Genomic DNA, 22,895 nt, shown 5'->3' with positions numbered 1-22,895 from the left:
CAAGAACCCTGTACTGGTGTGAATCTTATTTTTTTTTTTTTTGTCCAGAGGACCAGCAGAGTCCAGCAGAAGAGGACATCTGAAAAAACAACATGTGCATAGTCAATCCTTACAGAGAACTCCCATAAAAGAGAAAATTAGTGAAAGTGAATTAGTAAAAGCAGCCAACAGCAGGAATCCATTAACCTAGCATTGGTGTCCCAACTATGAAAATAATCAAAACATTGCTTCTACTTTTGTAATGCCATTTTGTTTGCCTTATGTTAATATTCATGTCAAAATCTAAATTCAACAATAAATATTTTTGTTTCTAAATTTCCATTCTTGAAAAAGCCTTTTATTCTCTATTATTTTCTTTCTTTCCTAACTGTTTAATGACAGTACATAAACTAAAATAAGGCAAGGTTGATTACACTTAAATATTGGTACCACTGTAACTGTTTATTAATGTTTTATTACAGAGTATAAAAAAAACTAATTAAAATTAACAAAATATAAACTATTATTAAACCTTAAATTTATAAAAGAGTCTTATTTTAAAGTGGTACCAACATATTTTACTACAGCAACAGGATTTTCTACAGGTCTAAGGATAATGAAAGTAGAAGTAGTGTAGCTCAGGGTGCAAAATTTATTAATAAATAATAGATAGGAAATTTGATATAATTCCTTTAATGTTGACCATTTAACATCTATCCAATTACTAATTGCTGTCTAGGTCAGATCAACAGAACTGCTTCAAGTAACACTGTATAGTGCCTTTTCTCAACACTGCCATAATACTGATACTGTGGATGTGGTGTGTTAGAGTGTTGTGCTGGTATCAGTGGATCAGACACAGCAGTGCTGCTGGAGTTTTTACATTTTCTCATTGTCATTTTTTTTTTCACATACATATATTTTTTATTCACACATATATTTCATTTATTTATTAATTCATACCCTGGCAATAAAAGTATTCTTATAACACAAACAGACCAGTGTAGCTTTATTCAAATTGGTTTATTGTCTAAGTCTGAAAATTGTGTACACAGTAAACACAGTATTAAAAAAAAAAAAGATTTACATAAGCATACTGTATAGACTTTAATACAAATGTATGAAGTAGTTTCTCTCGTTACAGAGTGACAACAAATCAAGTGCTTGGGAGGAACTTATAAACACCTGTTAAGCCAAAAAATATTAATAAACCAACAGGTGCAAAGAACAAATTTTAACATACACAAGGCATATACACAATATTCATCATTTCATAATAATGCTATTCAAAACTTTGCAATCAGAGGTATTAGATAATTGGCTAAAACCAATGATCAGGAAGCAACATAGCAATTCTAAACAATATAAAAAAGGACATTAAATGTTAACTTGTCCAAAAGGGCAATATACGTAAGGACAAAACATTTCTTAAGGGATTTCTCTCCATCTGAGCCCCAAAGGACTGAACATTTGAACAGAACCTATTTTTTGTCACATAAATTTCTTTGCAACCAACACCTCAGTTTATTAAAAAAAAAAAAAAAACTTGTGAAGGCCAAACAATAGAATTTCAGCAAGTAGTTCTCAGAACTGCAATGTTTAAAAAAAGGAACTGCTTGCATATATACAGATAACAAAAAAAAGAAATATAGTACAGAGTTTTACAATGGTGATTTTACAAAAGCTGCAGTCTCTATTTTCAGAAAACTGAATAACATACAGAACTTAAAAATCACCTGCATTGCAGGAAATACTTTACTGTACACTACTCACAGACGGGATTTTGAAAATACATGTGCGCTGAAGACTGTGGAACACCTATAGAAGCAGCGTGAGTTTGTTGATGTTCTTCTAAAAGATTCAGAAATGCAAAAGCTTTGTCACACTCCGTGCATTCATAGACAACCTGGCCAACGTGAGTTTCCTGGTGCTTTACCAAATTGGAAAATGTAGCGAAAGATTTGTAGCACATATCACATCTAAAGTCTCCACTTGTTTCCTTAAGGTCCTGCAGTTCTGGATGTTTCCTTGCATGTTTCGAGAGTTCAGATGGTGAGCGATATGATTTGTTGCACACGGAACACGTGTGTTTTCGCGTTTCGTCGTGAGTTCGGCGATGGGTCTTAAGACGTGATTCAGTTTTGAACGATTCTGGGCAAAACTCGCACTGATATGGACTCTCGTCGTGCAAGTGTTGATGCTGCACGAGATATTTCTTTTTCGTAAAGCCCTTTGCACAGACCAGACACTTGAAAGGACGGAAATTATCATGCAGCCTTTGATGGTCCTGTAAGTTGTTGCTAGAAGAAAAGCGTTTATTACAGACGGGACAGTTATAAAAATCTTCTCCAACGTCAACTTCCTCCTCCTCATCCACCTCCTCCACCTCCACTTTAATTGCAGCTTCTGTAGCTCTCTTTTTGCTAGGAGGTGACTTGGATGAATGTCCGTGGTGAGTGTCTGAAAACGAGCGTTTCTTGCGTGCACAGTTATGCTGGCGAAAGGAATCGCTGCCAAGGAAGCTGTTTCCACACTCTGTGCACTCGTACTGCGTAGCTGCAGCTACATGGCATTGTTCGTGCTCCTCAAGCTTCTGCTTGGTTGGGAAAGTCTTTTTGCAAACACTGCACATGTGCGAGTGGACCGAAAGGTGATCTGCTAGCTCTAAAGCTTGAGCAAACCTTTCAGGACAAATTGGGCATTTGTAAATTTTGTCCTGATCTAGATTGTTGGTGTCAGACGATGTCTCTTTTTCTTGGACCTCGGAGTCTAAAGGTTCATCCCCATGCTTCCGCATGTGGCTCAAGTACTGATGTTGGTGCCTGAAACTCATGTCGCAACTTTTACACTGAAAAGACCTTTGTCCAGACAGCTGATGACAAAGCTGATGCTTCTTTAAGTGAGAGCCATGCAAGAAATGCTTATCACATTCAGGGCACGAATATGGACGCTCGCGTGCTGGATGGCAGCCATGCTCCGATAGCTGTTCTGGATCTCTGAATCGAAGCTGACAAATTTCACAGTGATAGTGGAATTCCAAGGACGTTTCTGCAAGTCTTTTACTTCTTGGTGGCGGTGGTCGTGGAGGTGGAGGTGGTTGTGGTGGTGATGGTGGCGTTGTTGGTGGAGAAATTTTCTTTGTGGGTGAGATTAAGGGAGGGAGCTCCTCCTCTTGCTGAGTGTGGGACTTGCGGTGCTCTGCTCTGCTTGATTTGCAGGAAAATGTTTTGTCGCAAAGGTCACAGGGAAAGTTTTCATCACGATGTGTGAGCATGTGTTCTGCCAGCTGTGAGGATCCTGTGAAACTCAAATGACACTTTGTACATCGATGAGGTCGTTTTTTACCATGAGAGTGCTTATGCTTGCGCAGGGCAACGAGTGAAATGCAGCCTTTGCCACACAGATTGCACTGAAACTCAGTTTTGTGGCTTCGCTGATGCTGCTGCAAGTTTTGAAGCTGGAAAAAGCATTTGCCACATTCCTCACATTCATAGGGCTTTTCGCCAAGGTGGCATCTTTGATGATCCTCAAGACTTTCTGAGGTCACAAATGTTTTACCGCAGACATGACAAGGAAAATAAGGAGCGGAGTCCGAATCGTCACCACTTCCATCTTCGTTCCCCGCATCACTGACGTCAGATTCCTCATTCACCGAGCCTTGATGCTTAGGGGCACTTTCTGCCTCACGACTTTTTAAACTTTCTTGTGGGTGTTTCTTTCTGCGGTGTCTCCAGTATGACTGTCTTGATGTATATGTTATACTACAGTGCTCGCATGTAAAAACCTTGGCAGATCTTTTCTTGCTAGACTCCTTTGCATTGCCAGTTTTAGTTTCTAGATGGGAAACGGTTTCATGAACTTTTAAAGATTTAGCTGTCCAAAACCTCAACTTGCAGGTGTCGCAAACAAATGGCCGATTAGGATCGTGATAAGACCTGTGGAGAGCCATTTCCGATTGACAGCGAAAGACTTTGCGGCACTGTGGACATGAAGCAGGAAACTTTTTTTCCTGATGGTCGGTCCTCATGTGGTACTGCAGCCTCCCAGCTTGGTCAAAAGTCTTACTACACAGTTTGCATCTGAACTTCTTGTTAAATCTTTGCTCCAGATCTTCACGGCCATGGTCCTCAAGGTGACTTATAAGTCTGAGGCCATCTGTGAAACTTTGATCGCACTCGGAGCACTGATACTTGTGGACTACATCATCTTTCTCATTATCCTTACAAGAAAACTTGGTCTGCAGTACTCCAGTCCCGGTCGATTTACAGCCTTTCTTAATCACAAGAACAGAATCATTAAGCTCTGATTCTGATGTAGCTTCATTTTCCAGATCAGGGTCCTTGTCTGGAAGGACTTCAGGGCTCTTACACTTTCGCTTGTGTTTCTGCAGGAACAATTTGCACCAAAACCCTTTGGAACATCTACCACAAGAAAACGGGTACCGGGCTGTATGAGTGCGTACATGCATTGCTAGTCCGCTGGTGTTTATGAACTTCTTACTGCAAGTTGGACACTCATAGGGTTTAGTCTTTTCACACACTTGACTGCTGCTCCGCAGGCTCTTGACAGTCCCTTCCTCTACTGGATTTGCCTTCATATCACTCTGCTGGTTCTCTGGGTTTTCCGACTTCTGTAGACCTTGAGATCTGTGTTTGGTCAGAAGATGCTGCTGAAGCTGGGAAAACAACAAAAATCTTTCACTACACCCAACACAGGTAAACCCCTTTACCTCTGAAGTGCTGGTTGACTGGGTGGAGGCACGAGATTTACTTTTAACAATGCACTTTTTCTGATGTTTATAAAGTGCACCTTGAGTATACGATCCACAACACCATTTGCAAAGCACTTTTTGGAGACTTCCTACTTTTTTTCGACATCTTTCTGTGTGCCGCTGCAAATAGTCTCTTCTGATGAAGCCTTCTCCACAATTGGCACATACATAAGGTTTTTCTCCAGTATGAAGACGAGTATGCGTAATCAAGCTAGCTTGGCTTTTAAATTGGCGGGGGCAGTATTCACAGTGGAACCGAAAGTTACTTGAGTAGGAATCCTGTATGCGATGCAAAAGTTTAGATGTTTCTCTGCGTGGTTCAGAAGAGGCATTTGACGCTGGTGCTTTCAAGCTCTCTCCTGAGGACCTTTTGCACTTTACTGTACGACTATGCCTCCTTAAAGTGCCAAGGGAGCTGTACTCCTTTCCACAGTATTTACAGATAAAAGGACTTTCTGTAGAATGTAACAGGGCCATGTGCCGTGTTAAATTGCTCTGGGAGAATAACTTCTTAGAGCAAACATTACACTGAAAAACATTGCTGGATTTCTGCGCTTGAGTTTGCAGGTCTGTGCCCAAAAGCTCAAGATTGATCTTCTCAATTCGTACTTCCAGTTGCTGTTTCTTGCCTTTACAACTTGTCTGGTGACGTTTCAGATGATCAAATCGGGAAAAACTTTTCTCGCATGCCTTACAGCGATACGGCTTGACATCTGTGTGTGTAAGAATGTGGCTCCTGAGACTTCTGGCTTTTGTAAAGGATTTTGTACAAAAACTGCACTTCAGCTCCCCATCGTTTGAAGAATCTAAAGACACTGCTTGGGTTTCTTCCTTTAATGCATTTTCGCAGAAGGCCTCATGCTCCAGATACAGCTTTTCGCTGTCATATTTCTGGCCACAATGCATACATGAATATTTCTTTGTCTCCACGTGAGAACGAATGTGTCTCTGAAGGTAACATCTGTACTGAAAACGTTTGGGGCAGTGTGGGCAACTCTCCTGAAAGTTCCTCTTCATCCTTTTGCCAAATTCTTTTGAATCACTTTGACTCACATCTGAATCTTTCTCTATATTCTCATTTTTTATTTTCCTTCCCCTGAATGTTGGCTGAGATTCACTCCCCTTGCAGTTCCGCACATGTTGTTTAATGTGCTTCTTTCTGTAAAACTTCCCACAGTTTGAACACGGCACAAGGCTGTTAGCCATATGAGCTCGTTCATGAAGTTTCAAACCGCCTACAAAAGAAAATATACGCAGGCAGTAAGAGCAACTTAATTTTTTTCCCTGTTCATCTGACTTTTTTTCTGGTTTTCGGCACTTCTCTTTATGATTTTTAAGGTATTCCTTTCGGGCAAAACGCGTTCCACAATCCTTGCAAACAAAAGGTTTTTCACCAGTGTGAATACGCATGTGCCGAGCCAACGTAGCTCGATTTGGATTTGGAAAATGCTGTTTACAGAACTGACATTTTGAAACAAGCACTTTTGGAATATGGGTTAGACAGTGGTCACTCATGGCTTTGGAGTCATCAAATTGCTTTTGGCATATGCCACAACTGAAGACCTCGTGAATTTTCTTTGTCTTTTCCTCTGTCTTTTCAGTTTGGTTCTCAGGTGGAGACTTGACTGACTTGGGTTTAGTCTTTGTGTGTGATGCCACATGTCGGAGAAAGTACACAGGAAACTTGAACTGCATCTGGCAATCAGGGCATTGAAGACTACCCTTCTTTCTGTGGGATTGTCTGTGTTTTAACAAATCTCCAATGGAGGGAAGAATTTTCCTACAGACAGAACACTCTATCCTTCGCTTGTGAACACTTTTGTGAGCTATTAAGTTCCCGCGCCTCACAAAGTTTTTACCGCAGTCCAAGCAGCGGTAAGGTTTCTTCCCCACATGTAACCGTAAATGTTTCCTCAATCTTTCAGATGCATTGAAGCATCTTTCACAGAAGTGACATGTAAAATATCGGCTTGAGGCCTCATGGGGAGACTTTTGACTTTCAGGTCCTTGGTCATTGGAGCTTGACTGTTTGCCAACCGGCTTTGAAGTATTTTTAAGCAATCCATGTTTTAGCTTTGTGTGTTTCCAGACACTAGTTTTGTGTAAAAATGTAGCCGGACATAATTTACACCCAAATCGTGTCATCTTTTCACTTTTAACCTCTCTATTGGAGTCATCGGCGTTGGCGTTCTTTGCCATGGTCTTCCTTTGGTTACCAAGCCAGTTGGTCTTAAATCTCTGAAAGCAAGTTTTCTTAACATGTCTACTTCGATTGCATGCCATGCTAAAGGTATCAGGACACAGAGGGCATTTGTACCTGCCACCAACTTTTCCTTTTTCTTTCCGAATATAAAGTTTCAGACACTGCTCACGCAAATGCCGGATGGTGTTGTAGGAATGCCTAAATTCCCTCGGACACAAGGGACAAGGGAACACGTCTGCCTTACTGGCTGGCACAGGTAACGAATGACGTTTCTTTTGAGGACACAGCTCCCTCTTATGCTTGTTTAGATTCCAGAAATATTTGAAGTCTTTTTGACATTTGTCACATTTAAAAGGCTTCTCATCAGAGTGGGCTCTGAGGTGTGCGTTCAGTTGTGCTCTAAGCCTAAAGATCTTTCCACAAATGGGGCATGTTATTTTTTGAGAGGACTGGTCCTTCTCGTTTATGTCAAACACTTTCACAAAACAGTCATAAATCTGACAGCCATCAACCTCAAGTACGGCAGTGGGTTTAACTGGTCTTTTTAGGTTCGTTTCTGAACTTTTTTTAGACTCCAGGGGTTCTAGTACTAAAGGTAAACATCTGATCTTTCGTTTGTGACGGCTCAGCTTACTTTCATTAGGAAAGTACAAACCACAACACCTACATCGATATTTTGTGACAGCTCTATGTCCTTGTACATGATTAAGATAATAATATCTTTTGACAAACGGTTTTAGGCAGTATCTACATGTATAATTTGCAACCGCTCTTTCAGACTGCTCATTGTGCGACACTGAATAATCTGGGGGAAACTGCCCGCAAACATGCTGCTCTGCCGAAGCATCGCTGGAAAAGTACCTTTCACAGGTGACACAGCATTGAAAATTACACTGACTGTGTGCGCAGTGGTGATGTTCAATAAGTTCGTCTAATGTTTGGGAATTCTTTTTGCACACACAATGGTATACATTTCCATCATCCGCCTTTATATCAGAGGTCTGCACAAGCACAACAGGTTGCAGTTTTTTCATTAATTTCTGGGAGGATACTAAAGAAACTTCTCTAACAATGTTGGTCTCAACTTCCAAGCCACTGATTCTTTGCCCTCTTTTGCAATCATTCTCCTGTTCAAACTCTGAAGATGCTTCAGGTTCTGAAGACGATCTCTCATGTTGGTCTAATGTTGCAGGAACTGGACTACTGGAGAAGGGAGGGTTGTGATCTGTGTTTAACCCAAAACAAGACTGTAGGAATTCAAAACTGCTGTGTTGCACCTCTTGACCGTTGGACAAACAATGACCCTCAGTTTGGTCAGTGGGAGGCATGTTGTTTACAGCACTCTTCTCAGTGTCAGGAGAGTCACAGGTTCCGTTGACCTTTTCAAACTCGTCGGAACTTTGGTTACATGTATTATCCCCATTAATGTTGGTCTTTTTCTCAAGCTTGTTTTCGCTGTTTGAATCCATATCACAAACCGAACTAATCATAGCCGTTAGAGTTTCTTTGTAATCCTTGTTTGATTCTTCAACACTGCCTTCTGTGTTGTTGGTAGGACCAGTTATTTCTCTTTTGTGTTCGTCAGCACTGCATTCTGTTTTTAGGGTAGGACCAGTTTTGTCTTTGAGGGGTTCTTCCGCACTGCATTCTGTGTCCTGGGTAGGACCAGTTCTGTCTTTGAGGAGCTCTTCAGCACTGCATTCTGTGTTCTGGACAGGACCATCAGTTTTGTCTTTCCTGTGTTCTTCAGCACTGCATTCTATTTTTTGGGTAGGACCAGTTCTGTCTTTGAGGAGCTCTTCAGCAGCACATTCTGTGTTCTGGACAGGACCATCAGTTTTGTCTTTCCTGTGTTCTTCAGCACTGTATTCTGTTTTTAGGGTGGGACCAGTTCTGTCTTTGAGAAGTTCTTCAGCACTGCATCCCGTGTTCAAGGTAGGACCAGTTTCATCTTTCACCTGTTCAGCACTGCATTCTGTGTTCAGGGTAGGGCTAGTTTTGTCTTTCCTGTGTTCTTCAGCACTGCATTCTATTTTTTGGGTAGGACCAGTTCTGTCTTTGAGGAGCTCTTCAGCAGCACATTCTGTGTTCTGGACAGGACCATCAGTTTTGTCTTTCCTGTGTTCTTCAGCACTGCATTCTGTGTTGAGGTTAGGACCAGATCTTTCTTTGAGCAGTTCTTCAGCACTGCATTCTGTTTTTTGGGTAGGGCCAGTTCTGTCTTCAAGCAGCTGTTCAGCACTACAGTCTGTGTTCATGATAGGACCAGTTTTGTCTTTCCTGTGTTCTTCAGCACTGCATTCTTTGTTTAAGGTAAGATCAGTTGTGTCTTTCCTGTGTTCTTCTTCAGCACTGCATTCTGTGTTGAGGGTAGGACCAGTTTTGTCTTTCCTGTGTTCTTCAGCACTGAATTCTTTGTTTAAGGTAAGATCAGTTTTGTCTTTCCTGTGTTCTTTTTCAATGCTGCATTCTGTGTTGAGGGTAGGACCAGTTTTGTCTTTCCTGTGTTCTTCTTCAGCACTGCATTCTTTGTTTAAGGTAAGATCAGTTGTGTCTTTCCTGTGTTCTTCTTCAGCACTGCATTCCGTGTTCTGGGTAAGACAGGTGCTGTCTGTTATGCGTTCATCGCTTTTTAAAACGCACACATTTTCATCTTCTGTGCTAATGATATTTAAGCTTTGATCTTGAGGATCTGAGAAACCCCTCTCCTGCAGGCTACCATCATCTGCCACATTATTCACATTACCGCTTGAACTCTCACAATCTGACTCATGGGGTTCCCTGTTGTCATAATCTGTGGTGTTTGCCGTTTCTTCATCACCTGCTGTCAATGCACTAGGCAAACTGTCAGTATGCAGTGATGTAGACGTATCTTTTTCCAATTCATTCCTTTCCTTAACATGCTCTATCTTTTGACATTCTAAAGACAGGCCAGGCTTTTCTTCGTTAACGTCATTTGAAGGGCATTCAAAGTCCGCCTCAGAGCAGCTGCTAACATCTGAGTAACCGTCAATACCAGCCAACAAACCAGTACTTAGTCCTGTCAAAATTGATTTGGCAGTCAAAGCAGAGGATTCTTTTTTTGTGATACCAGGCTGATTTGTTTTGATATCCTCTGACTGACCTTCCGTGCACTCGACCAGTTTCCCTCCTTCTTGCCATGGTGGTTCATGGCATGTACTCTGGAGTAAATCGGGTTTAGGTCTTAAACAGTTTGATGTTGGAAATGTTTCAGAAACCACCATATTCGAAAGGTTCTCTTCTGCAGTATGCTCATCAATACGTTGTCCAAAGCTCTCATCAGACTCTGACACTCTTAAAGCCTCTGTATCAGATGGAGTCTCAGAATCATGATCTGTGTTCCATCCATGAGCCATTGTTTATGTGGAGTGTTCAGTAAACACCAGCAGATCTCTTTAGTTCCTGAAAAACAGATGAAAAGTAAAAAGTGAAAAAGTTGAATCAACTGCATTTCTAACAGTTTAATGAAAGAACAGATGAGCATAGTAAGCCAATACTCACCCAACTGCATTCAGCCGAATCAGTGGGAAGGTTGCACTTCACTTGTTTGAAGAACTGTATGAAAGAGAAAGAAAGCCAATTAAGCATTTTAAATCATTGACAGCAATCTTAAAATCCTAAAAATGAGAAAAGGGCAACAATTTCTTGATTTTTAAAACTGTAACATTAAAAGTTACTTTCAGGACAATCTAAATGACTCCAGTGAAATGTTTTTACTGACTAGTTTTTATGTAATGTATGTAAAACCTGTTGCATAATTGGTTGTTTATGCTGATTTGCTGTTGAGTTCAGTTTTGTTATACACGTAGACCATTAACACCTGCAACGCTAACAGCAGAGTTGTAAACGGTCATTAAACACATTTTAATAGAAAGTATTAATTGGGAGCTTTATGGATTAAATATACAAACTATTTTATTCAGTCATGTGTAAACCTAGGATTACTATATGCAAATGGTGATTAGTTAATACAATTTATATGCATTTTCCCTCTAAAATGCTTCACTGTGGAGGAACACACAAACAGGGTAGTAAATTGCCATAGGCCTGTCCGAACAACCAATCAACAACCCAGCTCCCTCCGGGTGGGTAGATGGCGCTCTCTCCCCACATCACTAAAGAGCACAGCACAGGGCGTCTGTGAGCTGATGTACCGGAACCGAGCCGCTGTGCTTTCCTCCGAGCACGCTGGCTGCTCAGCAATGCTGCATCAGCAGCAGCTCGAAAAGAAGAGGTGGCTGACTTCACATGTATCGGAGAAAGCATGTGTTAGTCTTCACCCTCCTGGTGTGTTGGGGCATCACTAGTGATAGGGGAAGTCCTAATGAGTGGGTTGGATAATTGGCCGTGTAAATTGGTTTGTGGTTGATATCTGCTGGTTGATAAATGAGGCCCTTTGGGCCCATGTAGTCACTTCACACCAGTAAACTCGTTATGGGTTCCTGTGGCATGAAAAACAACATCTGCAGCAACTGGAGGAGTGGGGAACTGCTATGCCTGAAGCAGGGGTGAACTGGCCCCAGAATGCCCTTGGTGGTATTGCAATAAGCACTGGTTCGATGTTGCTGTGATCTGTGGCACTGATGAGAGTTCTGTTTAAGATGCTGGGGGGGGCACCGAGTGGTCCAGTGATCTAAAGCGTTGCCACTATGAGCGGGGGGGGGGGGGGGGGGGGGGTGGGGTGGGCGTCACAGGTTCGAACACCCTCTCACACAGTTTTGCCATCAGCTGCCGGCGCTCAGAGGGAGCAAAATTGGCCCTGCTCCCTCCGGGTGGGTAGATGGCGCTCTCTCCCCATATCACTCCTAAGGTGATGTCCGCAACACAGGGCGTCTGTGAGGTGATGTATCGCAAACAAGTTGCTGCGCTGTCCTGTTGATGTGCTGGATACTCGGCAATGCTGCATTAGCAGCAGTTCGAAAAGAAGAGGTGGCTGGCTTCATGTATATCGGAGGAAGCATGTGTTAGTCTTCACCCTCCTGGTGTGTTGAGGCATCACTAGTGATAGGGGGAGCACTAATGTGTGGGTTGGGTAATTGGCTGTGCAAAATTGTGGAGAAAAATTATGAATAAAATGATAAAACACTGCTTGACATCTAGGACAAGCCTGTGTTCTCTTTGCCATATCTAGTTGAATAGCCAAGGCATGGGACCCTTATCTGTTGTCAGGCACCAGTATATTCTGCATCCTCACTGAGATGCTGTCCACTAGGTGACCTCAGTGAAGGGGCTGTATGGCCAACATCACTATCAGGCCAAGCGAGGTGCAAGCGGCTGAACTGTGCAGGCAGGCAAAGGTTCAATGCTCTTTTTGGACACTGAAGTAGACATGTGGGGTCCAAATGATAACTACACATCAACGATCGATGGATTGGGTGACATTCAGGGTTGAGAGCCTCTGGAAGTAGTAACAGTGGCTTCACCCAGGCTGACCTAAGACACTTAAATGGTAAAAGAATGCATGCAGCTCAAATCATTTGCATGCAAAAAAATGCCTGAGACTAGCTTGGTCCAATGGCAAAAACTGATCGCTACCAAGGTACCATAGGGAAGGTCCCAAGTGGGAGGGCAAGTCATAGAGGGAGGCTGAAGGCTCCTCTTTCCCTTCAAGGAAGCAACAAAACTTGTGGGAACCCAGGGACATTCCCCTACCTTGTTGTTTAGTGACAAAGTGTCATGTTGAATACTTAAAAGAATTAAACTTCAACACTGTGCTCTAGGTGGGGAGGGGTAAATAGGGTCACGGTTCTAAAATAGCAGAGAGGAAGAGAAAACTGCAACCCATAAGAGGATGAATATTTATAGCTCTGACAACTAATGTCATTATAATGAACCACTAGTCTTAAAGGAGAGATTAAGAAAGAGGCAGCTTACACTGATCAGTAAGTAAAATCTGAATATAGCCATGGTGACATCAAAGGGTAACAAGAGAAATTTAGTTAACATTAAATTCTACAGTACATGCGCATGAGGCAGGTCCACCTTTGCTTTGCTCAAAGCCTTGTTGCAAACGTGACCCAGCAACAACAAATAACACAAAGCAACATTTTGAATGTCAAAAAAAGCCATCATTGTGTAAAATGTTAGTCACTGCACAAGAATAACCTGGGTGGTTTTGATGGCATGACCAAAAGCGGCAGCAGCAAAAATAAAAAAAAAAACCTACTTGTATCCTGAATATCAGGAAAGAGCTCCCAGTGGCTTTTAGGTTAACTTGCATTGCTGTCTGTGTCTGACCTTACACAATACTTCTGTCATGTGACTCTCCCTGGCCTGAGATTACAACAGCATCCCAGACACAGCTGGCATGGCACAGTGTGCATCAGTGGTTTGTTTTGTGTCAGGGGAAACACGGCAGTCAGTGACAGATCTACATATATATTTTTCAGGCTTCTAAAGCCCATTTCAGACTGGAAGTGGTAACAACGCCTCATGACATAGCATGCCATGAGTAATACGCTCCAACACTGATCAATCTACCTTTTTACACTGGCCACACGTTGCATGGTAACAAGCAAAATACGCCTTGGGTCTTTCTTACTTACAATTAAACTTATATAGCACCTTCTTGGCATTTAATGCACCCAAGGACACTTACAATTACATTCTACCCACACTTCACACACACTGGTAAGAAGGGACAACCAATTGTGCAAAGCGTCTCTCAACTGGGAAAACCATTCACCCGAAGGACTGCATTGGGCACCAATCAACGTGTTGCCTGCACAAGTGCCCTACACAGTAAAGCGTGTTTAGACTTTGGCTTGCTCGTGTCTGCGAAACTTTGCCACTCTGGAGTAGGAAGGCAGGAATGCGTGGTTGGCCCAGTGTAACAATCACAGGTCCATGTCTATGTGTAGGGTAGGCATGAGCAACAGAGTAGTTTTGACGCAGAAGTATGAATTTGCCTTGAAAATCTCAAAATTAATCACAACACCCCAACCGGAAACCATGGATGATTGCAGAGGTGCATGTGCATGCAATCTGGGAGAAAGCCTTTAACGCAAGGGACAAGGTAGGCCTCAGCACAGCCAGAGCCAAGTTTTCCCAGGCCATCAAAGAGGCAAAGCACACCCAATCGCAAAAAAAATTATAATAACAACAATAGAAATATCCATGACCACTTTCAGGACACTGCTGACACAGTGCATGCATTGAGCAGGGCATCCAGATCAACAACATACCTTCACTTACTTGTGACCACTTCCTTTCAAAATTGCTGAACAACTTCTATGAAAGGTTTGAAGCACTGAACTGCATGATGGCAAGGAAGACCACACCTCCAAATGACCAGGTACTGTGTCTGTTGCAGAGAACTCTACAGAGTCAACCCAAGGAAAGCCCCAGGATCAGAGAGCATAACCCCCCAGAGTGCAGGATATAACAAAAAGGCTGCAGATGTCTTTGTCAAGATCTCTCTGAGCACTGCAGTACGATGGCCACCACCGATTTTGTGCCAAGGAAGTTCCCATTGTCCTGCCTGAATGACTACCATCATATTGCACTTAAGCCCAAAATCATACTTCTGCGTTGAACCTACGCAATAGCTTACCCGTATCTTGCAATAAATGCACTATGCAGCGCAGTTTAAACCGCAAAGGCGGGAATGTGTAGGTGGGAATGCGAGGCCCGATGGACAATCACAACTGTTACTGGCCGCAAATTTCTGGAGAGGTGCGCATCGAGAGACTACACCGTAGGTTTGATGCAGTCCTTAACATAAATTGCCCTTTCTAGCTAGACCCACTGCCGTTTCATCCTGACCGAACAACAGACAATGGAGTTTCCCCCACACTCCACATAACTCTCTTATGTCCGAATTAGGGCTGCACAATATTGGAAAACATTTGCATTGCAATTTTTTCGACGCTATATACTGCAATCTTAAACAATGCAGGGCCCATGATGTCACCAGCCCTTCCCACACACTGTCTCAGCTCCGGACTGATCAAGAGCCGAGTCAGCACAGAGCACTCAAAACCCGGGGGAAAACAGCAAAACAACAGTAATCGGCCCTTTAATGAGGCATTTAAATGACGTGGTTGGTTTGGTGTGTGTGCACAGTGCAGACGAAAACGTATGCACCACACTTCACACTTGACACTGCTCTTTCTATAAAAGGGTAGTGAACACATCCCTTTTCAGATTCTGGAGGTCCAGGGGTCACACCCAGAGTTGGACACACTCTGGATACAGTGGCTAGATCGTGTTCCCCCTTACCTGGGACAGTTCTCCTCCCTGGGGTAGATGCCAAAGGGCCTCACTCAGAAAAGGCCACCATGCAGCTGCTAATAGTTAAGGTCTGTGGAAGCAAGTGCACAGAACACTCAGGAACAGTGGAGAGGGGGAAGTAAAAGGCAGATCCCACTGCCTCTGTGCACCAGCGGCAAGGATTCACAGAATACGGTGTTAAAATACCTAAATATGACTGAGTGCTGCCACAATAACCAGGAGATGTTCAAGAATCAGAATCAAAGAGCACAACTGACCTTGCTGTCTCTTGGTGGGTAAATGCCGCTTTCTCCTCACATCATTCCAGCCCAGGGTGTCTGTAAGCTGATATATAAGAACCGAGTTGCTGCACTTTCCTCAGAGCGTGCCGTGATGCTACTCGGCATTGATGCATCAGCAGCAGTTCGAAAAGAGGCGGTGGCTAACTTCACATGCGTCAGAGCAGGAACGCGCTACTCTTCAAGGTAGAGCTCTTTGTGCCCTACACAACCATGTGCAGTCACACTGTGCCCCAGGCTGTAAGGGAGGTGCTGGTGGTAATCACATCTCTGTGCATAGAAACAGATCCCAAGGGCACAACCACATCCAGAAACTATGCAGCCATGTTCTGATCGCAGACATGCATGCACGGTCCATGAGCAGGCCAGGTTAAGGACAAATGTTTTCACCCACCCTTATAGTGGCCAATGTTCCAGCAGACCAAGCAGAACTGTGTGTATGGCAGCATAAAGCATGTTCTTTTTTTTCCGCTGTGCTTGACCCTGGGCAACTGTGGTTCCGCTGTGTCTGCGAACAATGTTTTGGTGTGTGGTGTTGGCTACAGCATCTGCAGACATGCATCTGTCTCAACATCAGAAAAAAGCTCTGAATAGAACTTAATTAACGGCCCGTCACAGTCAGTGTGGAGCATACTGAAAAATCTTGATTTAGAGCCAGTAGGGGGGCACTGTGCAGCCACTGGCAGAAAGCAGCACAGCGATCTGAAGCATATCTTGAGGACTTCTTTATGGGTACCTCATGATTCTGCCTTTTGCATCTGTGCAAAAGTAATCAGAAGTGGCAAGCACATGTACTGCCGGCATGATTCAGAATACTTCGCACAATGTTCCAGGGCATCAAACCCTGACACATACCACCATGAGTTTGCAGGTGATGATTCCCATGCTGTGATTGATTTATTTGTAAGAAATCTTTAACAGTGGCTCTGTCTGAACATGCCACAGTAAAGACTTGACCATTATGAGAAAATGAGAGTATACCACCAACAAGGTCAATGGGCAATGCTTGATTATAAGCTTTGGAGAGGTTATCAGCCATTCAACAGCAAGGTTCACTCTTGCATCCTAGCTCTGAGCCAATCGCTTAATCAAGAGAAACAACTAGAAGCCACACACGCTTATCCATGGGGGCAGGTAATCCAGTTCCAACGGGAATGCTTCTGCCAAACTGGCAAAGATCCATGTCAAGGAGATGGTATGGACCAGTGTCACAAGAGATAAAAAAAGATACAAAAGATATACATTTTTGCAAAATGTTCTTGCGGTTGTTGAGTTGTAACCAGCCCCAGATGAGCTAAAGCAGACCCATCAATGCTAGTAAAAAAGCAAGAGCTCACTGGGCTTTCTTCAAGGTCACCTTGGCAGGCACTAAGCACCGTGTTCTTGACCAAGGAGTGTGAGGGGGAGGGAGATATAGCGCTCAGCAGCCCATCCATGTCAGCGGTGGAAAAAAAAAAGATTTTTCTGTCTGAGTCAAGTTGCAGCCTGTGCCATGAGATTTGAGTGGAGTGTGGATTTGAATGTTTTTCTTAGCCTGAAGCCACTCAAGCTCCACTGGAGGGGAGTAAGGCTTCCTTGGTCCCCAATCTGGCTGAAAGTGGATGCAGGAAAACAGCCAAAGCAATGACAGCACAATGCATGCAGGGGTCAATAAGCAGTCCATGGAGATGGTCAGTGCCCATGCAAAGAACAATTTATGGACTTACCCAAAACCAGCTTGAATTGGAAGTCTTGGATACACTCGCTTAATACACTACATTGCCAAACATTCACGCGCCCATTCAAATAATTGAATTTAGGTGTCCTAATCGCTTTCATGGCCACAGGGGTATAAAACTAAGACTTCTACAAACATTTGGGAAAAAATGGGTTGCACTCAGTAGCTCAGCAAAGTCCTGTCGTGAAATGTTCTTGCTAGTAACTAGTCACAGTGATACGATAAAGTAGAACAGATTGAGAACAGCAACTCAACTACTTAAGTAGTAGGCCATGTAAAATGATGTGGTGCATAGTGGTTGACAACTTTCAATCAGTACATAGCTCTAAACATCATGTTGCCTTCAGATTAACCCAAGAACAATGCAAAGAGTGCTTTAAGGAATAGGTGTCCATTGCAGAGTAGCTGCACAGAACCTTTATACCACCAAAAGAGTCAGTTGCAGTGGTGTAAAGAACGTCACCTCGGACTTCAGAGCAGTGGAGACATGATCTCAGAAGCCCAACACCTCTCTGTCAGGCTTTCTGATGGACAAGTTTGGGTTTGGCAGTTGCCAGGGGAAAGGTACTTGTCTGACTGCATTACGCAAGTAGAAAGTTCGGTACAGGGGGATACTGAACAGTTTGCATGAACAATTGGGCAATGGCCCCTTCCTGTTCCGACATGACTGCACACCAGTGCAAACAGCCAAGCCAAACGCATGGACGAGAGAGTCTGGTGTGGAAGAACTTGACTGGCCTCCAAAGAGTCCCAACTTCAACCTGATAGAATTTCTTTGGGACAAATTAGAGCAGAGAGAGCAATCCAGGCCTTCTCGTCCATCATCAATCTGAACACACAACCCTTTCCATTGGGGTTGAAGCTGTTATAGCTGCACAGGGTGCGCTGACAAACTCTATAGATTATTGACGAGATGTCACATAAGTTCATGTGCAAATTAAACATACATCTTAGGTCATCGAGCACATTTGAGATAAACAATTCAGAGTTATAACATCTTTTGACTTTAACAGGTTAATGGAACATCTCACATACATAATCGTTGGGCTCCTAAACCAGTGGGAACACAGCAAAGAGATACAGTACAGACAAGGTGAAGCATGTGAGCTTTGAGATCAAGATAACCTCTGAGGTTCAGTACTCATAATGAGGGCAAGAAATTGCTCCTCAAAGCAAGCTGAGCCCGGTACAGATGCAAGAAGGAAAAGGAGGACAAAAGACAAGTCCAAAGAAAATGGATATGACAGAAAAATTTCAGAAGATTTCCTGGACATTTTCCTGGACTTTCATGACAACATACAATGAGTATAGTAAATTGTAGAGTTGGGACTCACAGGGCATCTAATGATACATATACAATATGTTGCCTACGATAATGATATAGCGATATCTTCATTAATCAATATATTGAAAAAAACAATTATGTACGATACTTCACAGCATCTGTGATGCAGAAAAGGATAAAATTGTCCTAAATATGCAAACATTATACATTTATTGGTGTCAGTTTCACAGAACTTGACATCCTATTCATTTGATTAGCAATACCACATGAAACAATGACTTAGTAAAAACAATCTAGGGAATTTATATTTCAATGGAAATAACAGCTGAAGTATTAATCTGCCAATTTGTTCTATGAGCCCTGTAATGAACAGTCAGTGACAGATGCTGTAAATAATGTATACAAATATCAGAAGTGTTTATTTACTCATAGCAAAAAATAATTGAAGCAATATATTGAATGTTAAATTTCTGTGAAGCCCCCATATCTAAATATAAAACGGTTTTACCAAAGTATCACTATTTTAAAACAAAATGTTCTCTCCGAAGAGAAAATGTCTGAACAACAAGAAACTAATAAAATAACTTACCATGTTGTGCCTCAGCTTCAGCTCAAACATCCATCTCATCTCAATCATCTCCACACTACTGCTGCCATGAAGCTCAGTGGGTCTCTATAATAAAAAATAAAAAACAAGCAATAAATGACTTAAGTTCTGTTTGACAGTAACAGAAAATGTGTTTTTATTTCTTGTATACAGATGCATTTCCATTCTGGTTGACCAACTTCATTATATTTCAAATTCTAATATCTCACTTTCAGTTTACACATGCATTCAAACACAATAAACAGTTTCACATTTTTGTAGTGTAAACCTGTATAAATGATAAAAATATATACACTTTACTAAACTGATAATCATTTTTTTTTGGTAATGTTTACTTAATTTATTTTACCTGATTAAAACAGTTTGTCTTCAGGTTGTGTAACTTGTGATAACTTTAATAGACATCAGTATCAGACTAATTCTATTACAAGACTGATGAACCAACCAAGATTAAACACTCATTTAAGCCATTATGCCTAAAGTCATGTTAGAAAATAACAATACATTAGAGCCATAACAAATCATGGTATACTATTAGTAAAAATATTTTACCACTGGAATCTTTACTTTACCTCAAGTAGCTGGCAACATGCTTTTAAATTATAAGACATTAGGATCATAAGACATTAGGATCATAATACATCATGGCACCTTTTCTCATATGGAGGTCTAAATAGAGGACTTCTACATTTATGAAGTAGCTAATACTTTACCATAGGTATCTTTACTTTTAACTCAAGCCAACAGTGGCATTTATTCCACTGTTGGTAAGTGCTTTTCCTTTCTTTCTGAGTTAACCCATAAGAGTCCAGACACTGTTCTGAACATTGACCCAAATTTTTTGATTGAATCAGTTAAATCATGTTTGTCTTATTGTCATTAAAAAAGACTTAGTTATATGGAATGTAAAACATTTATCTAAGCATTTAAATGGTTGCATGGTTGGAAGAGACCTTCAGCAGGAAATACAATTTTACTATAATAAAACAAATACAATAGAAAAAAAATACTTTTTAAAAGGTGCTATACATTTCGCACACCTATTTTCTGTAAATAAAAAGAGGTGAACCAACAAAGATTCACACACTTTCCTGTGGTGATGCTCTCAGGATGTTTAGGGAATTGTGTTAAAGTTAAAAACAGAGTGCTTTAAAGAACTTTACACAGCTTTTAAAGGGTCTGTGACATGCCATTACAGGTTTTTTGGGTTGAATCAGAAAGAAATAAAGAAAAATCACTTATTACAATGTAACAAATAACTTGTTACAATTAGACAATAAAAAAGTGAAGCATTAACATTAAAAACAATGTTATATTACGTAAAACAAGATTCACATTTGTTAACAATAAGTTTGTCTGCAGAAAAAAAAAAACACTTAAATCCACTTAATACAAAGTACTCTCTCTCTTTGGGTTAAATCATAAAGAAAGAAAATGTAGCTAGCTAGAGTTAACTAAGAGCTTGGTGTTCCCATAACCCTAATGTTACTCACAATTCTAGTTAAAATAGAAGCTGTCCAGTTAGCTAATCAAAAAAAAAAGTTCAGTCAGGTGTTTCAGGGATACACAAACATGTCGTTTTACACATCAGATGCAACATAAAGCTAGTTAGGTAAGTTATTTAGAAGCTAGCTTACAAGTTGGGTTAGCTAGCTAGCATTCTCACAAAGTAACTAGCTTAAGTAATTAATACATAATAAACTTACAGTTTCACACACCATATTCAACATGTTAGCTAAACTAGCTTCCTTTCTACACTATTTATTTAAACTGAGTGTTAACAAGTCAGTAAATCAAATAATACACAATAAAGCAGCTACCACTGGATGTCTACCTTGCAGGTAACTAGCTAAGCAGCAATATAGCTTGGGTATCAATGGCAATGCTAACTAGCTAATAAGCAACTTAGAAGCTTTACCGTCTCAGGAATACACATACACATGTCATTTTTCATATCAGATGCAACATAAAGCTAGCTAGCTAGCATTCCCACAAAGTAACTCGTTAACTAGCTAACATAACTAGCTTAAGTAATACATAATAAACGAGCTAAGTTACATTAAAGGTAGCTAACGTTAAGCAACAAGATATAGGTAGCTTAGCTAGGTTAGCTAACCTAGCTAGCTTACAGATTTACCTACATGCTAGCCTGGCCAGCTCGCTTTATTTATCACACAAACCAGCATCTAGCTAGGTTAGGTAGATAACTACATTTGTCCATTACTGAAAATACGTGTCTTTATTAGTTTGGTGTTTACATAACCTTAATTAGTGAGGAAAAAGTTCAGTCAGGCAATCACAAAGCTAGCTAATAATCAGTTCAGAAGCTTTCACGTCTAAGGGATGCACAAACATGTCGTTTCACATATCAGGTGCAACATAAAGCTGGCTAGCTGAACTAGTTTAGCTAACCTAGACCAGTTATTTAAAATGCTTGCTCACAGCCCAGCTAGCATTGCCAAATAATGCATAATAAACTACCTATCGTTAGCTAACCTAGCTAGCTTACAGATCTACCTACATACGAGCATGCCCAGCTAGCTTTATTCATTACACAACCCAACATCTAAGTTAGCTACATTTCTCCTCTACAGGAAATACAAATCTTTGTTAGCCAGCTAGCTAGAGTTAACTAACAGCTTGGTGTCCACATAACTCTACCACAATTCTAGTTAAAAGAGAAGCTGTCCAGTTAGCTAAAAGAGGAAAAAGAACTGACTAGCTAACGTTAATAATCAGTTCAGCAGCTTTCACGTCTCAGGGATACACAAACAATGTCATTTCACATATCAGATACAACATAAAGCTAATTAAACTAGCTTGCTATCTAGGTTATTTATTTAAAATGATTGTTCACAATCCAGCTGGCAAGGGAGCATTTATTAATACATAATAAACAAGCTATCGTTAACTAACCCAGCTAGCTTACAGATCTGCATACATGCTAGCCTGGCCAGCTAGCTTTAGCTTGCTGACAAGCTACCAGCAAGACAAAATGGACCACGGGGATGGGCTTAAAACTGAAACCGCGCTACACAAAGCGACGTGCCTCCGCTAGGTAAGCCACTCTCTTTTCTACATGCAACACAAGTCTTTGTTAGGTAGTTAACTAACTTAATAAATAACTAACTAAGCTAGTTACCTGCTTGGTCTCCCCCTAACCCAACGTGTTCATTTCTCAATGCTGCACAGCAAGCCCCCGTTTTCTCCACAAGATCACACATCCCTTCCCTGAGCACCGTGACTGCCTGCCTACCCACCGTCGTCTTGAGGAAGGTGCTGTTCTCTCGCTTTGCCGTCCCTCAGCACCCCAAAAGCAGCCGGGATGTCACCGCCGGGGGGGCTGACGGCGTCCTCCGGTCCTCCCCGTCCACAGCGACGCGTGGATTACCGTCTTAAATCCGTTCAATCATTAAATTATGTCGTTAGTCCCTCTCATACACGCTGCGCATTCTCCAAACAATGTGCACAAGCCCGGGAATTTTTCGTGACACCCAGATTGCAGCCAATCGGAAGAGAGCAAAAACGCCCAAGCCCCGCCCCCAGTTCTACGGGGCTTCCACTCCGACGTCCATTATGCGCAATCAGTGCTGCCTTTGCGCATGTTTCCAAGCCAAGGTACCGTAAGATGGCTGCCTGCACGTTGCAGGGTTGGCCACTAAGGGTACCTAACAAAGGCAACATCCTTTTCAGGGACGACCGTCAGCCTGCCTATGTGCTTTACTGTTCCTGCACCACTAGGGGCTTGGATGAGGGTGTTCTGCCTCTGCAGCTTAGCTGCTGTCAGAGCAAGGTCTTGGCA

The 22,895-nt window shown here is 41.9% G+C and overlaps 1 protein-coding gene across 3 annotated transcripts; it reads right to left on the bottom strand.

Annotated features, from left to right (window-relative positions):
• Positions 1 to 989: 989 nt before the first annotated feature.
• znf1035 (zinc finger protein 1035) lies at positions 990 to 22,598 on the bottom strand. 3 transcript variants are annotated; one of them, XM_049480166.1, is made up of 5 exons: positions 22,354 to 22,598; positions 19,076 to 19,159; positions 10,476 to 10,529; positions 9,101 to 10,376; positions 990 to 8,935 (listed from the first exon to the last, which is right to left on the bottom strand). In XM_049480166.1, the coding sequence occupies exons 4-5, from the start codon at positions 10,328 to 10,330 to the stop codon at positions 1,745 to 1,747; spliced, it is 8,421 nt and encodes a 2,806-aa protein (XP_049336123.1). In that variant the 5' UTR covers positions 10,331 to 10,376; positions 10,476 to 10,529; positions 19,076 to 19,159; positions 22,354 to 22,598; the 3' UTR covers positions 990 to 1,744. The 3 variants fall into 3 exon arrangements, with proteins under 3 accessions (XP_049336123.1, XP_049336120.1, XP_049336122.1); XM_049480163.1 differs by having other exon boundaries at positions 990 to 10,376; XM_049480165.1 differs by lacking the exon at positions 22,354 to 22,598 and adding an exon at positions 22,236 to 22,335 and having other exon boundaries at positions 990 to 10,376.
• Positions 22,599 to 22,895: the final 297 nt, after the last annotated feature.

The sequence above is a fragment of the Astyanax mexicanus genome, chromosome 6, assembly GCF_023375975.1.
Source record: "Astyanax mexicanus isolate ESR-SI-001 chromosome 6, AstMex3_surface, whole genome shotgun sequence".
In the NCBI taxonomy this organism is placed as follows: domain Eukaryota; kingdom Metazoa; phylum Chordata; class Actinopteri; order Characiformes; family Acestrorhamphidae; genus Astyanax; species Astyanax mexicanus.
This window is presented reverse-complemented; position numbering and strand designations above follow the sequence as displayed.

Coding starts and splice junctions, on each gene's coding strand:
- znf1035 (XM_049480163.1), bottom strand. CDS start 10,330: ATGGCTCATGGATGGAACACAGATCATGATTCTGAGACTCCATCTGAT.